General features: G+C 38.7%; 2 protein-coding genes across 7 annotated transcripts; one reads left to right on the plus strand and one right to left on the minus strand.

The window, feature by feature from the left end:
* Window positions 1–803: 803 nt before the first annotated feature.
* On the minus strand, window positions 804–4,625 carry LOC113692186 (probable serine/threonine-protein kinase PBL10). 2 transcript variants are annotated; one of them, XM_072052000.1, is made up of 6 exons: window positions 4,023–4,625; window positions 3,224–3,549; window positions 2,814–2,949; window positions 2,555–2,697; window positions 2,295–2,418; window positions 804–1,617 (listed from the first exon to the last, which is right to left on the minus strand). In XM_072052000.1, exons 1-6 carry the CDS (start codon window positions 4,078–4,080, stop codon window positions 1,163–1,165), a joined length of 1,242 nt encoding a protein of 413 aa, XP_071908101.1. In that variant the 5' UTR covers window positions 4,081–4,625; the 3' UTR covers window positions 804–1,162. The 2 variants fall into 2 exon arrangements, with proteins under 2 accessions (XP_071908101.1, XP_071908102.1); XM_072052001.1 differs by having other exon boundaries at window positions 3,224–3,586.
* A 7,112-nt stretch (window positions 4,626–11,737) lies between these two features.
* On the plus strand, window positions 11,738–14,739 carry LOC113691553 (transcription factor AS1-like). 5 transcript variants are annotated; one of them, XM_072052004.1, is made up of 3 exons: window positions 11,738–12,058; window positions 12,833–12,963; window positions 13,539–14,739. In XM_072052004.1, the coding sequence occupies exon 3, from the start codon at window positions 13,902–13,904 to the stop codon at window positions 14,532–14,534; it is 633 nt and encodes a 210-aa protein (XP_071908105.1). In that variant the 5' UTR covers window positions 11,738–12,058; window positions 12,833–12,963; window positions 13,539–13,901; the 3' UTR covers window positions 14,535–14,739. The 5 variants fall into 5 exon arrangements, with proteins under 5 accessions (XP_071908105.1, XP_071908106.1, XP_027065530.2 ...); XM_072052005.1 differs by having other exon boundaries at window positions 13,565–14,739; XM_027209729.2 differs by lacking the exon at window positions 12,833–12,963.
* The last annotated feature ends 887 nt before the right edge of the window (window positions 14,740–15,626 follow it).

Genomic DNA, 15,626 nt, shown 5'->3' on the forward strand with positions numbered 1-15,626 from the left:
ATCGAGTCAATTGGACGTTTGCTTAACGCGGAGCTGGACCGCTTGACGCAGAAGAACAATTTTGCAGGTTACCCTTCCTTCATCCAGCTGTGTATTTTGACTGCCAAGATGGAAGACAGCAAAGCAAACTCCCGTCTTTTTCTTTTCTTCCCTTTTTTCTAAGGGTGCAAACTCCCATATTTAATTTCAGGAAAAGGTGTGGGAAAAAAAAAACACAAGAATTAAAATACTACATAGAAACCGCGTGTAATATTACACTCCTACTATTCATCAGACGTCAATCAGACCAGTTGTTTGTTTGTGTAATTCTAATTACACCACATCTCTTACCTTTTACGAATTCGTAGTATATCAACTTCTTTAGGTTGTGGTTATTACATAATTCTTTTTTTTTTTTTTTATTCACTCGTTTAATTAGAAGTTGCAAAAACAAACAAGTAACTTTTGAGTTCAACCGTCGTAAGGTGAATTCCAAAACCATCAAACAAAACAATTATAGGTAGGCCAGGACCATATATTGTTGACAATTTTTCTAGGCGGCTAATTATTTTTTTGCCAAATTTCGTCAGATTCTTTTTTTACTTTTGCTTTCCGTTGTTGGACTTCAACTCACCCAGGGCAAGGGGCCATGACAGTTTGGGCTCCCTTGGGCTTCTCTATGCAGTGCCAGGCACCAAAAACCAAGGGGGCTTGATTAGTACAGCGAGATTTGGGCTAGATGGAGATTAAATTGGGATATCTTCATTTGAATCTACGCCTTCTTATCTAAAACTCCGGGCCGGGAATCCAAAAATTCAAGCACCTGCTGCCAAGGCCATGCGACAAAATTAATAAATAAAGGGTCATGGCCAGTTTCCAGTCATGGGCTACACATTCAAACAGAGAGAGCTTATGGCACACATGCAACGAGTTCAAACGCTACAAACTACAAAATTACAAGCCAAAGAGCAACAAGTTCCTAATCTTTCCTCGCAACATCTGATGCAAACATCCATTTACCAAAAGCATGCAAAACCCTCGCATTACAAGGAAGGAAGAGCAGCAGCTTTTTAAGCCTCGCCATGACCACCGTACTACCAAAAAGCAAAAACTGTACATCACTTGGGAATATAGCAAAAAATTGATCAATGCTCTCGCAATGGAATTGTCTTTCCTCCTTCCTTCAAGCATAAAGTGGTGAAGCTGAAGGTCTAGGGTAAGCCGTCATTCCAGGAGCTTCTTCAGCACTTCTTCTGCAATGCCTAGGCCCACCACCTGAATTGCCATCCAGATTTAACTGGCTGTCCTTCTGGTCATGGTTTGATGTGCCTTTCAAGTCCTGGAGCTGCTCTAGAGTTGTTACAACCTCGTCCATGCTTGGCCTCACCTTGGGGTCCACGGACAAGCAGTGAATGGCAAGATTAGCCACCCTTAGTGCTCGACCCATGGAATACTGGCCTTCAAGACGGGCATCCAGAATGCGGAAAATTCGGCGTTTGTTGGTAAGGTAAGGTTTTGCCCACTCCACTAGATTTTGTTCCCCAGTTGGCCGATTCTTGTCTATTGCTTTTTTCCCAGACAACATCTCCAGAAGAACAACTCCAAAGCTGTAGACATCGCTCTTTGCAGTTAAATGACCTTTTCAGCAAGGATAAAAGTTAATAATGGTGCACATTATTATGTTACTAAAACCAGAGTGAGTTCCATCAATCAATTGTTTACCGTAAAAGTTAATGAGAAATAAATGTAAACCAGAAGAGTGATAAAAAAAAGTCCATCTCTTTAACAGCAAGGACAGAAGGTTATGGAAATATCATACTGCATGGCCAGTCACATCCATGCTCATCATATTACCGTCATGTTATATGTTTATTCCTTGCATCATGATCACATCACCAATTTGTCACAGGTTTCCCTGTATATATATGCATGTGTGTGTGTGTGTGTGTGTTTGCGTGCATGCGTGTACACACACATACAGACCGACACAAGTTGATCACCCATCAGATTGTATTCTGCAACAGTACTACATCATCTTCTTCTGAACAGAGAGTATCAAAGTGTAATGACTAATCATCTTTCAAAATAATTGTTTCTTTAAAAGAATTTTGGTTGCAGCAATTTACAGAAGAAGAGTTCACACACGTGATATAGAACATGAAATGCCATAAAACAGAAACGCAAATCAACCGGAACAATGGAGGAAAGCTAAATACAGAAGCTTAGCAAAAAATGTTCTATAGCATGGATTCAAGTCGGGAACATGAAACAAAGATACAATGACAATGGTATCATGACACGCTAAGTTGATTTACCTGTTGACAGGTACTCAGGGGCAGCATAACCATAGGTCCCCATAACCCTAGTAGAGACGTGGCTCTTATCACCAGTTGGCCCATCCCTGGCCAACCCAAAATCAGAAAGTTTGGCATTGTAGTTCTGCAGAATTAAACCAGAAAAAACAGCAAGGGGAATAGAAATCAGAAGACAGATACTAGTCATGTCATGCGTAATAGAAGCAAGAAAGTTCATTATCTCTTAAAATATTATGGAAAATGGTTCTCGAATCACATACGGAGTCAAGGAGGATATTAGAAGTCTTGAAGTCCCTATAAATAACTTTTGTTTCAGCACTGTGAAGAAAGGCAAGTCCCCTGGCAGCGCCAAGAGTAATTTTCATACGAAGGCTCCAAGAGAGCGGCTGGAAGTAAGATCCTTCTGATTGAATGAAAATCAACATGTGAGAGAACATTTCCATTATTAATAGATAGAATAAACCAGGAAACTCTTGTCACAACTAAAAGGTCTAGTCCTAAGAGGACATAAGAACCTACTTCTGAATAGATGATTTTCCATGCTACCCTTGGGCATGAACTCGTAGACCAAAAGTCGGTGGTCATCCTCCAAGCAGTACCCGATCAACTTCACAAGGTTAGGGTGACGCAGCTGCCCAAGATAATTAATCTCGGCCTGCAAATCCAAAAGTTCAAAAAGAAAAATTAGCTAGTTGACAGGTGAAGAGATAATTCTTCAAAACTTTAGTGCAATATGAATCACTTTAAGTGTGCCTAAGTGCTATGTTGACTTGAAAGATTCAAAGTATTTCTAAGAAGCCTACGTAACAAGCAAGGCCAAAAAAAAAAAATATTTTTTTGTGTTATAAAGTACTTGTGCTACAAATAACTTGCCTCCTATCACTTAGGAATAAGAATTGAGGATATGCCAAAAATTTTAGATTGCTCACCAGCCACTCCTTGTGCCCCTGCCAACCATCTTGGTTTAGCCTCTTCACAGCTACAACTATCCCAGTCCCAGGCTTTGATGCTGCTTGGGATTGCTCATCAATCCACCCCTTGAAAACAGAGCCAAAGCCACCTTCGCCCAAAACACTGTCAGGCCTGAAGTTTCTGGTAGCTGCTTTGAGTTCACCAAAGGTGAAGCTCTTCAAGTTGGAGGACTCCAAGATCTCACCCTCACTTCGAGGGGTCTGACACATGGAAAATGAAGAGGCCTTGCTGCTCAAATTGCTCGTCTGAGTCCCATCCTCACTCACATTTCGTGAGTTTACTTCTACACACAGTCCAACAGCTAAGCGATACGAATAGAACTGAGAAAACAAAACAAGCAGCTAGGATATATATGGTACTTTTTTTTCCCACAGGCCAAGACAACGTGTAGGTCATACAAAATGAAACTTCATGAACTGCATAGAAGCACGGTAAAAAAGACCCTACTCGTACTGAAGTCCAGCTAGCAGTTACAACCAAAAAAAAAAAGAGTACTTTGCAGCTAAGAATTCGCATCACCTAGTTTAGACTTTAAAATCAGTTGAACTAGATAAACCTCTAATTGAAAGAATCCTAGAAAGATTCACTTCCTAATCCACACAAGATAAAAGAAGAATGAAGACCGTGGAAAAATACCAGATTAAACAATTTAGCTAGCTAAGATTGATGGATTATACAATAATGGCAAAGAGAGACACCTCCTTTCTCATATTTTGTATACGTGAAGAACGGAAGCGAAGATGAAGGGCAAATTACCTGTACCAGAGGAAAATGGAAACTCAGCCTTGACTTGTTGGCTCAAGCAAATCCCCATGGAAGCAAAGCTTCAAAAAAGAGACAGCAATTCTTCGCTCCAGAAACCAAGCAAAGCGCAAGAGCCCACTTCAGGATGTCATTCATATATGCATAATAGTAGTAGATTATATCACAACCTGCTGCCGCAGTCGAGTTAAAACACATACACAAACTTGAATACCAGCACTAGCACGATTGTAATTTGTAACCACCCCAGAACTTCTGTGAATCCAGATCTAATGTGAATTATACCTCTCCTCCCTTTCCTCGAGTTAGGTATTAGCCGCCAACCACACCTGCCCTTTTCTCTCTTACTGGTGAGAAGAATCCGTGGAAAGAAGAATGATTGATAGTATACATGTAGTATTTTGCAAGCAGCTCAACACGTTAATTGGGGAGTAAAAAGGAATGGGTCTCTGATGAGAGGAAAGTTGGAAGTAGAAAGTAGAGAGTTGGAGAGGGGTTTTTATTTTAATTGCCAATGGTGAAGACGGAAAGAAGGAAGAAGGCTACTTTTAGACCCTCGTGGGGAATGAAGGTTGACTCGCCTTTTAGATACTACTTGTTCCTCTCACTGCAGCATTGTAAGATACTTATTAAACAAGCAATTGATGACAACTGAAAATCAGTCAAAAAACTTGACGATTAGGGCAGCGGACTGGTAGGGTGGACGGGTGGGTTGTGCGATTCATTTCACAAACTTGACGGATGTTACGATTGGTTCCGACTAATATTCGCTTGTGATTGGAATTTTTTGGTTGCTCATTTTAGATTCTAGCCGTTTTGTCGGGTTTAAATGGTCTAATTCAGCGTGCATTTTAGAATGGAAAATCAGCAGGTTGATTAGTAAATCGTTGTTTACTTAGTCTATCAATGGCTAGATGGAGCTAAAATGATTACCCCTACTCTTTGTCATTGACTCCAATTAATGCTCAAAATTTTATTTTATTTTATTTTTTACTGCTAAATCTTCATAGTAGCAAGTCCCAACTTTAAGTCCCTTTGCAAAAAACTCGAGAGAATTTTGCACTATGATGATGAAAATATGTCTTGAGAGATTTTTTTTCTTTCTTTTTTTTTTTTTTTTTTTTTTTGTAAAAATTCGCAAATATATCAACATTACAAGACAATGAACCCACTCCCTCTAGAGGAGTTGGTCATCACATTAATTGTGTGTTAGAAGGTTAAGTGTTCAAATTTTATCTTTTATCTATGTATCTCTATATGAGAATTATTCTAAATCCATACAGGTGCGTGGTACATTTCGCTTGGTCTGATTCTGCATTAAATAACAAGATCCTAGAACTTAAAAGTGATTGAAAAATGTGTTACGCGTTTTTTTTTTTTGGGTGAAAACACACACACCAAACCAGGTGCAAAAGACTTCATTGGGATTGTGAGTTTTTTAAAATATATTTCTCTTATAAAATATAATATTACAATGTAATATATAAAGCAAATAGATGATTGAAAATTTTGTCGGGAGAATTTCTTAAAAATTTGCAATCCAAACAAGGTACTATGACCTCACTTGGAGACAACCTGCATTACGTAACTCGCCCGGAGAAAGAGTCAAATAATTGATGACTAGTATTTTATTTTTACCATATTACATGGAGAAAGAGTCAGATAATTGCGCCCCCCTCCCCAGCCAAAACCATCCATACTTCCACCGGGCACACATGTGGAAACCTTAATAAAAAAATAAAAAAAAAAGTTGGATGTTTTGGATAATCTGATGGATGCTTCTAGTTGTTCCGTCCCTGTCTGCCCCCGCTTTTCTTCTAGAACTGCAGGTTTTTAAATCGTTTCTGAAGGAATTATTGAAAGTGTGGAACATCTGACAGGGATTTCCTTTTCTTTCTTGCTTGCCTTCTTTCCTTCTTTATTATTATTATTATTATTATTTTTTGTAATAAATAACGTCGACAGGTTGGTCAAACACTACTATATAGAGCATGGTATTATACTACATACAAGTTAGAACCACTCTCCTTGGAACACTTGACAGGTTTTCTAAATTATGCGTCATTTAGATAATTGAACAAAGAAGATTCATAATTTGGATTTTGCAAGGTGGATATACATAGGGTTTGTTTGGATTGTGTTTTATTTGGAATATTTTTACTGTGGCACCCTTTGTGATGTGTTGTGTGTGAGATAAAAAGGTAATTGAGAAGATAAAAAGGTGTATTGAAAATTGTAATGATGATGTAAGCAGATAAAATTGGGGAAATAAAACACAGTCTAAAGGAATTAGAAAGTGGCCCGCCCTAGCGGGCCAAGAAGGCCAAGAAAATTCATTTGATTTTCTGAACAAATAACCTGGAGGCGTGTTTGGATAGAGTGTATTATTTGTAATATGATTTAGAATATTTACTGTAATATTTTTTTTAGATGTGATATATATAAGATAAAAAGATAGTTGAAAATATAAAAAAAATAATTGAAAAAATGCGTTTTATAATGCAAGTGAAATATTATTTTAAAAAAATATTTGTATCCAAATCGTTTGGGGGAAAAAATGAAGTCGGACAAATATACCTAAAACCATAATAAAATGATTAATAATTTAGAAAATTTAGGATTTGTGTCAATGATTTTAGGCCCAATTGTCTTCAGAGATTTGATCTGGTCTGCGGGTAGTGCATGGTTTCATTGTTGCTTTCACTGTTGCATGAGATCATTTCTTTTAAAGCCACTTACCATCAATATCAACATCGCTTTGTGAAGTTGAATTGAAAAGAAAATATCATCTGAAATCAAAGACAATTTCCCTAATGATCATATAATTCTGCTAAGAACCTGAATGCGCATAATCAACACTGTTACTAAAAGGAACAAAAAAAAAAGTGTTATGGTATATCTGACTTCTTAGGTTGTGTTTGGATTGCATTTTTCATGGAAAAATTACTGTAGCAATTTGATGTATGTAAGGAAAAAAGGTAATAGGAAAATGTGATCACGGAAAACGATGTAATTTTCCGACGAAAAACCGCAATCCAAAAAATAATAAGAATTGTGAATGGGTTACTTACCAATATATTAGCCAATATATTCCCAGGTTTTAATTTCAAATAATAAGAATTAGGATGGGTTACTTACCCAAAAAATAAATAAATAAAAATTAGGATGGGTTAAAATTATTATGTGTTTGTAGCCCGTCGCCTTGAAATTGGAAGCCCAAGACAAGGGTCCTTTGGAAGCGGAATCCAGCCCATTCTCACGAAAAGCTTTCCTCGCATTATGGTATGGGAATGGTAGTATTACTACTAAAGGACTCTGCTTCATCGTACTGCAGGTGTCCAACATCCATCCAGCCTATGTTTCTCTCCTCTACGAGTATTCGTGACTACCAAGCACCGACGGACTATGCATGCCAGTACGTAGCATAGTATATAAGGACGCAATTTGGTTTTCAATCCGTGGTCAAGAAATTTTTTTCCCCTTGGCCTGGTCACCGCACTACAGAACCACTCAGCTTTGGTTGAGTGGCTATAAAAAAAAGGACTAAGCTCCTATTTGGACTGTAGCATTGGATTGTTGGGCATAGTTATTAAATTCAACCGGATCCACCGATTGAACCGGCTATCCCAATGATTCGCACATCAGATCGGGTCGGGTCTCTAGTTCAACTGAATAAGAAATTGATCTGATCAAATCCGGTTGATCTAGTGGTTCAATCGAAAACTCGCTCAATTTTTTAATTGACTCGATTTACCTTATATATATATATATATATATATAATTGTGGGTCTTTGTTTTTTAAACAAAATGTATATATGCCTTTGATAAGTTTTATACATTGGATCTTCATTGAAATATATATAAAACTTTACCATTTGCTTATTTTTTATTTAATAATTAAATAGTTTTAATAAACTTGTTTATTTTTTACTATCCAATTAGTCCTTTTTAACTTTAAATTGACAATATTTGATTAGTTAGAAATTACTTTATTTTTAAACAAAAATAAAATAATGAAAAAATAATGCTATATTTTTTAAAACAAGCGATATAGATTTTGTTTTATACTTGACTATATTATTTATTTATGTAAAAGTACAATAAAATGAAGTTAAATCTTCTATTAATATCTATATATTTATCATATATCTTCCTAAGTATAATAATTCATATCTAAAAAACTTTATTATACATTTTATGTACATTAAAATTACTATTTTATATTTATAAATATTAAATTAATACTCACCGGTTCATCTACTGGTTGAACTAGCGATCCATTAATCCAATCCCTCTGCCGGTTATTTACTGGGCCGGGTTTAGTAAGTATGTCCAATTGGATTGTAGGGAGAGATTATTGGTATTTTGATTGATTTTGATAACCGCGGATCCCTATGCATTATAGCATATGATGGGATCAGCTGGCAGTAGTCCACTAGTCCTAGGGAAAGTCTTACCGGTTTGTGTCGAATACTGGCGTTTTGAGGTCATTAGTAATTTGAATCAAACGGCATCATATGGCGACACACACATTAAGGACTCCGTAGTGCTTTCCAGACTCCAGGGTCGAGGCTCCTGCTGGGGGCGGTTCCTACTTTCTACCGTGGTGTATAGTTGCCTGCCGCTCCAGACCCCCACCCAATTCCACCCGCCTTTTCAGAAGTGGGATCAGGCCGGCCCTCGAGCAGGATCTCCCTCACTTTTGCAATTTTGTTGACATGTCTTTGTCATCTTCTCTTCCCCACTCTAGAGCTGCCCTTCTTCCCCCTCTTCAGGGCTTTTTGGAGTCAAATCTGTGGTACCAGTAGTATTTGTCTCGCTAGGACTGCTGCCAAATTGCTGCAGCCACCGTAGTAGTATTTATTGAACTTGTTTACTTTAAGTATGGTTTATCTTAGTTACAGGACCTTTCATAAGGTTTTAAATATTGCACATATATTTTCTGATGTAAACTTACACAAATAGGCCTCACGTACCACTTAGACCCATTTATGGAATTTTTTTTTGAAAAAAAAAATCAAGTAGGAATAGAACATCAATTACAATCATCAATCTTTCTTTTTTACTCGTTAAAAACATAACTCCTATATTAAAAGACTAAGGGCTTGTTTGGATAGCCATTTTCCACCGAAAAATGGTCTTGTTTTCCGTAAACACATTTCCCAATCACATTTTTACCTCACATACATCAAATCGCTACAGTAATTTTCCAACGAAAAATCTATGGAAATGCAATCCAAACGCAACCTAAGGCCTTGTTTGGATTGCTTGTTTCCGTCGGAAAATATTATCGTTTTCTGTGATCACATTTCCCTATCACCTTTTTCTCTCACATACATCAAATCGCTACAGTATTTTTTCCATGAAAAATGACGGAAAATGCAATCCAAACACAACCTTCATTTCATCCTAATTATACAACTTTTACCATGCAACTATATAAATCTCTTTTTCTTCTTGGATAAATTGGTATTTTTTTTTCCACCTTATTCTTGTGCCTTGACAAAACAATTTCTTTTACCATCTAATTCATATCCCTACTCTTCCTCTTCCTCTTTTCATTGAAAAAAAAAAATTATAAAGGCAAAAGTTGCGTCTTCAATTGCAGGAAAAAAAATGATGATACAAATATCAAACACTTCATCCATATCAACTTGATAACCATGAATCACATAAACAAAGTTGTTTGGCACAAAACCTATATTTGGCAACTTAAGAAGAACTTTTGAAGCAACACAAATTTTTTTTTCTTGTATTAAGAGAAGGGTATTATAATTTGGCATGCACAAGCATTTTGGGCCTATAACATTCCTAAACCGTTAAAAGAAGGAAGATTTGTGTAGTTTTTAGAATTTTGGGGAAGCTCTTTGTAATTGTCAGGAGCATTAGGGGAGGTTTTTGAAATTATCCCTAATTCTATCCTACAGTCCATTGCAGTAAGAGGGATGGTAAAAGACTGAATGAGAGAAGGGAAAAAATCAGACGCAACCGCATCAATGACAGCTGAGACGGCAGCGTCAGGGTCAGGGCTCGGGGCTGTAAGGTCCAGTCCCCATCAGAATCGTCCCTTTGTGCCGTGAAATCCGGACTGCAGTCACCCCCACTTCCCCTCCCCTGCCCGGTGGTGCCCCAGCTCCCAAAATCATCCCTCCAAAGTCTAAACAAAGAAAATACCTGGGTCTTTATTTACCAAAAAAAAAGAAAATACCTGGGTATCGATTCCTTCGCCTCTTAAAGGATCTTGAGATTTCCATTTTCCACTGGAGCCATTCTTTTTTTTTTTTGTGCAATCTGTTTGTTCTTGAAAGGTTCATAACCTGAACACTTGCTTTGGTACTAGGGGTAGTATGTTGACAACGATACGGATACTGGCCGTAACGTATCAGCTAATAATGCCAATGCGCATAAAAATTCTCTCAGGTCCTTCCTGCAACCAAAATTCTTTAGGCTGTGGAGTTAGAACTAGAACCCCCTCAGAAGTACACGATACTCTGACGCCTTATATTTGTGGGTTTTGATTTCCTTTTCTTGTGAATTCTATAAAGACCTCTTTGGGGTGTAGAATTATACTTAAAGCGTTATTTTTAAAGAATTTCTTTTTGGGAAAAAAAAAACCCCCGAGGGAAATAGGATTGAGGTGCTTCAAATTTGCATCTCGGGTTGGGGTTGGATGCTGCTGCGGTTTGCTTTAGGAATCTGAAGGACCCCTCTAGCCTTTAGCCTAGTAAAATGCAGCCAGTTTTGCAGAAAATGGTGAAAAGGGTCGTTGAAGCTAGAAAATAACTTTCAAGTAGCGGTGGTGGTAATACTCTTTTTTTTTTTTTTTTTTTGTCAACAACGATACATTTGTATAATCTATTCTATTCTAATCTAGAGGGAAGGGGAGCCTAAGAAAACTATTGTAAGGGCTAGTGAGTAGCCAGATCCAATTAAATTTTTTTCGTTGTTGATGAAATTCGAACCCTCACCAACAGCTCAAAAGGGTACTTAAATCTCTCCCCGATTGTCACTGCGCCATTGGGTCAGTGGTTAGTTGTGGCGGTAATACGCTAAAACAGGATAAGCCTTCCCATCATGACCGTCACAAGTCTCGACTCTCGAACAGCGCGGGTCTCGTGCGCCCAGCAATTTTGCCATTATTATGGCATTCATTTTTATTATAAATAGCGTGTCAACTACACTCTTTTTTTTTTTTTTCATAAAAGCTGAAAAAGAAAATTTAGCCAGGGAGGGGAATTGGTAAAAGAAAGAAAATTGAGATGGTAAAAAAGGGACCACCTCCCAAATTACCCAATCGGGGGCATCGAAAATTGCAGTAAACATGACTGTGGAATAATCTACGGTGCATATTGATTGCCTCGTAATACTACTACAATATTTTGTGCTATACAGCTCCTAGTTGTAGAAAGAAAGGATGCAGTAGAAATTTTGGCTATGTTTTGCATAATAGCTAAGAAAGAATACAAAAAGAAAAGTTGATTCGTATGTTGGAATTTTGTTGTTGACTGAGAATTGTGTTAACTGAGGATTTGTAAGAATTTTTATAAAGGATTTGTGCTTTTGAAATACGGTCTGATCCGGATGATTGAAGTCGAATTCATTCAATTTCTTTTTTTTATAAAAATTAAAAAGAGCTAAGAAAGAAAGAACGTAGTAGAAATTTTGGCCACGTGAGAGTTGTATAAAATCGCTGATGCTAGTAGTACTTCTACGTTTGGAGGCTCAGAAGCCTGCTCCAACATTTACGTCATCACATTCTTCTGGCGCGTCACTTAGATATCCGGGAAACATAAAAGAGAACCGCTCGTCTCCGGTCTCTGCTGCTACTGGCCTACTCTCTCTCTCTCTCTGGGTCTCCACCCCTCATTTCTCTTCTTCGCACGCCCAACTTCACTTCACTTCGCTCCAAAGTCCAAGTCCAGCCTTCACAGAGTTACTACTCCATCCATCGTTTCTTCATCAGAGAGAGACACCTCTTTTCTTGCCGAGTGAAAGCATGCAGTGCTGGGATTTCTTCTGTATCCTACCCTGTAAGTTCATTTTCTCTTTTGTTTCCTCATTTTCTTCTTCTTCTTTTTTTGAAAAAAAAAAAAAACACTTGGGTCTTGTTTGTGTAGATACATTGTTTGTTCTCTGATATCAAGATTGATAACGTTTGCGGGTTTTCTATGGTTACATTATGCTTACTGGCTAGAGAGATGCAACGGAGTAGTGTTTGCTATGAGGGCCATCTGTTCGGAAAACACATGCAACTCCTTTTCTTCAGTTCCAGTTATTCTTCATGGTCCCGGCCCAAAAAAAAAAAGAAAGGAATTAAATCATAGTAGTATCTGTTTTTAGGACCAGCTTTGAATTTGCCCTGACGAGTTGTCTTTTTTTGGGGGGGGGGGGGGGGGGTGGCTAGGGCATATTAGTAGTAGTTCTGGTACATCTGTTGGTTGAGTCGGAGAAATTCCTACTATCACCGTTAGATAAAGATTTGATTTCCTTATTCCCACTGTACGGAGAACAAAGTAGCCCTTCCCTTCTCTAGTAAAACTTTCAATTATGCGCATCATGTTACGCTAACTCTTAAGCAAGTCGTCTACCCTGCGATATATATGTTGCTGGAGATTTTCGTATTTATTTATTGATGTGGGCAGCACATTTTCTGTTCCCGGCTACTTTTCTCAGATCGACTGCTTTAAATATCATCCGTGCCTCTAATATAGTAGGTGATTTAGTTATTGCAGATCAGACATCAATTAGCCTTGCTCAATAAGTAAATTGTTATAAAACCGTGATGGTTAGTCTCCAATCTACAGTTTTCAGCATGTTATCGTGTAGCAACGATCTGTTTGCTTTTGGGAATTCACGATGCAACTCGAAACAAAATTCAGATCTAGGGAGAGTTAGGGATTCATATAACTAATTGTTCAGCTCACTATCAATCAAGGTTTGTCTATTATTCTTCTTTTTGATTCTTGTTCTGCATCGTAATTGACTATTTGACTTGCCCTCTAGTCAGTTTTTTTTGCTTGATGTTATACTTATGAATCTCTGGTCTTGATGTGAACTCTCAGCCTCATGTATACGTAATCACAACACTACCGCATCTGGATTCGCCTTAAATGGACACTCGTCCCCTTCATGAATCATTATGACCAGCATCTTGCACGACGATTTCATGTCTCCTGCTAAGTATAGCTCATGTCTGTTCAAAAAAACATAGTACTATTCAGTTCGTGAAGCTTTTATTTATTTATTTTTGGGCGGCGGGAGGTGAGGGGGTGGGGGTGTTGACTGAACCCACCTCTGGCCTGTGGACTTCAAAACTCCAAACATTTCTTTTCTCCGTGATAAAAAATAAAATGGCTGCCACAATCACTCCTGCATGCTACTTTCAATATGGTCGAATCGCAACAATTCTGTTTATGTTTGCATCAGCACTACAATTCTGCTCATGCTTCATTAGCTTTGTTTGACTGAGGGTAAAATAATGCCAATATTTATTCCCTCTGCATCGACCAGACACATGATTAAGAGTTTGTGGCCAGGGGCAGTGGTGTTTACACCTGGAAATTAAAGAGGGGCAAACTGAAGAAGATGTTTTGTTGCTTGCTTCTACGAGACAGTATGGCCCAAGAAAGCGGCGCCTGATATCTCAATGCAAAGCATTGTTATCCGTCTTCAGGCCAATTAGCACGTAAAGTAATTGGATGAAGAAATTCGCAGCTGAAGTCTTTGGCTGAACTGCGTGGGAAGTTTTTATGATAGAAGCAGCAAAGAGGACACTGAGATATTAGCCGGCTGAGGAGGGAAAAATACAATAGTCATATTTTGGAGACTTTTACTGAGAAACAGCTTAAAAAGCATAGTGTCGAAAAATTTCTCATGGCTACCTCGAGCGGCCAGTTTGTCTGCACTGATCCACTTGCTCCTTCTCCGCCAATATTACTTCCTCCATGGCTTTCAAATTCTACGTCTGGTGTGCCTGTTAGGCCATCATCACCTTCTGTGACCTTAAGCCTTTCACCTTCAGTGGTTCCACCACCAGGAGCAGCATGGTTGCAGCCTGATAGAGACGATAAAAATCCTGTCTCGAACAGTTTGCCATGTCTTGGGATGGTGCCTCCTCCCCCCTCCAGAGAGAAGGCCGCGGTGGTATCTGAACTCTTGGAATGCTGCAAAGAATTGGAAGAAATGCAGCGTGCTTGGGCAGTGCACAAGAAGGAAGCAGCCTGGAGGTTGAGGAGGGTAGAGTTACAGGCGGAATCGGAGAAGGCCTGTAAGAGGAGGGAGAAAATGGAGGCAATAGAGGCAAAGGTGAAAGCACTGAAGGAAGAGCAGAAGGCTACTCTGGATAGGATTGAAGCCGAATACAGGGAGCAGCTAGGTGGATTAAGGAGGGATGCAGAGGCCAAGGAGCAGAAGCTGGCTGAGCTGTGGGCGGCTAAACACTCACGTCTAACTATGTTCCTTGAACAGATGGGGTGTCAATCAAAATTTGTCGAGCCCAACTGCTGATAAAAAAGGTTGCTTTGCCTCTGCTTCTGTAGAGCTTCCTTAACCTTGCTTTGCAGTTTGCCCTCTGCCTGCAAAACCCGTGCGTTTCTGTCATATTATTGTTCTTTGCATATTGCCAACTCGGTTGACAATATTCGTTGGGTTAGTGCTTTTGCACCTCTATTCAGCTATTGTAACCGTTGGTCATTTCTTGATCTTGGTTTTCTGCATTGGTCTTCTGTATCTACTTTGTTTATCTTTTTTCAACAGCCTGAATCAGACTTTTGTTGTTTTATAAACCTAATCCCAGAATTAACCTCAAAAGCCGGCAACTCTTGAGGCAATCCCAGGGACTTATATCCCAACCCAAACCCAACCCCAACCCCGATGTGGGACAAATGTACCCCAACCCCAACCCTACTTTGTTTATCTGAAGAACCAAATTGTTGGCTGATCCTTTTACCTTTTGTCTTACATTACATGTTGCGCATATCCTGGCCTACGCCCTACATCTTTCCACACAATTCCCAACCTTTCTGCTGCTGGTACCCATACCCACACAATAGCAACAATTACTACGCGGATCCAGTAACCATCTAACCTCCGCCAGGCTAAGAAAAGGTTTTTACTTGGTAAGTATGGGATAAGATTCCCAGCAATTCTTCTGTCTTCAGTTTCCGAGTTTTATGCATCCTGAAAAAGAAAAAGCGAAGGAAGACCATTGGTCTTGGTCGGGCAATTAAATGATTAATCGCAAAATAAATCTGCATCTATTTTCTATACGTAAGATTTCCTCAAATAAGTACCAAATGGTTCGAAATAGAAAGCATTGAATCGAAGGATTTTGCAGGCGTACGCAGTATTTATCCCGTTATCATTATTAATTAAAAAAGCGATGTGTGTGATTATTGCTCTTAACCTAGCAAGGCATTGAAGGATTGAATAAAGGTTCCCAAATTTAAAATGCTTGAATTGGTAGAAAATCCCCCGCAGGTTAACTTAACTTAAGGCCTGGTTTAGGAACTCGCCAGTCATCATGGGGGCCGGGACATGATCTCTTCACGCAAATTTGCTAAACCAAACAAATAAAGAAAAGAAAATAATAATAATAAT

Source organism: Coffea arabica, chromosome 6c (genome assembly GCF_036785885.1).
Source record: "Coffea arabica cultivar ET-39 chromosome 6c, Coffea Arabica ET-39 HiFi, whole genome shotgun sequence".
Taxonomy (NCBI): Eukaryota; Viridiplantae; Streptophyta; class Magnoliopsida; order Gentianales; family Rubiaceae; genus Coffea; species Coffea arabica.

Bases quoted from the DNA above. Each gene is read 5' to 3' on its own strand.
- LOC113692186 (XM_072052000.1), bottom strand. From the start codon at position 4,080: ATGGGGATTTGCTTGAGCCAACAAGTCAAGGCTGAGTTTCCATTTTCC. The intron at 2,698-2,813 runs GTAGGTTCTTAT...TCATTCAATCAG, and splicing joins GGAAAATCATCTATTCAGAA to AAGGATCTTACTTCCAGCCG. The intron at 2,419-2,554 runs GTATGTGATTCG...TTAATTCTGCAG, and splicing joins CTAATATCCTCCTTGACTCC to AACTACAATGCCAAACTTTC.
- LOC113691553 (XM_072052004.1), top strand. From the start codon at position 13,902: ATGGCTACCTCGAGCGGCCAGTTTGTCTGCACTGATCCACTTGCTCCT.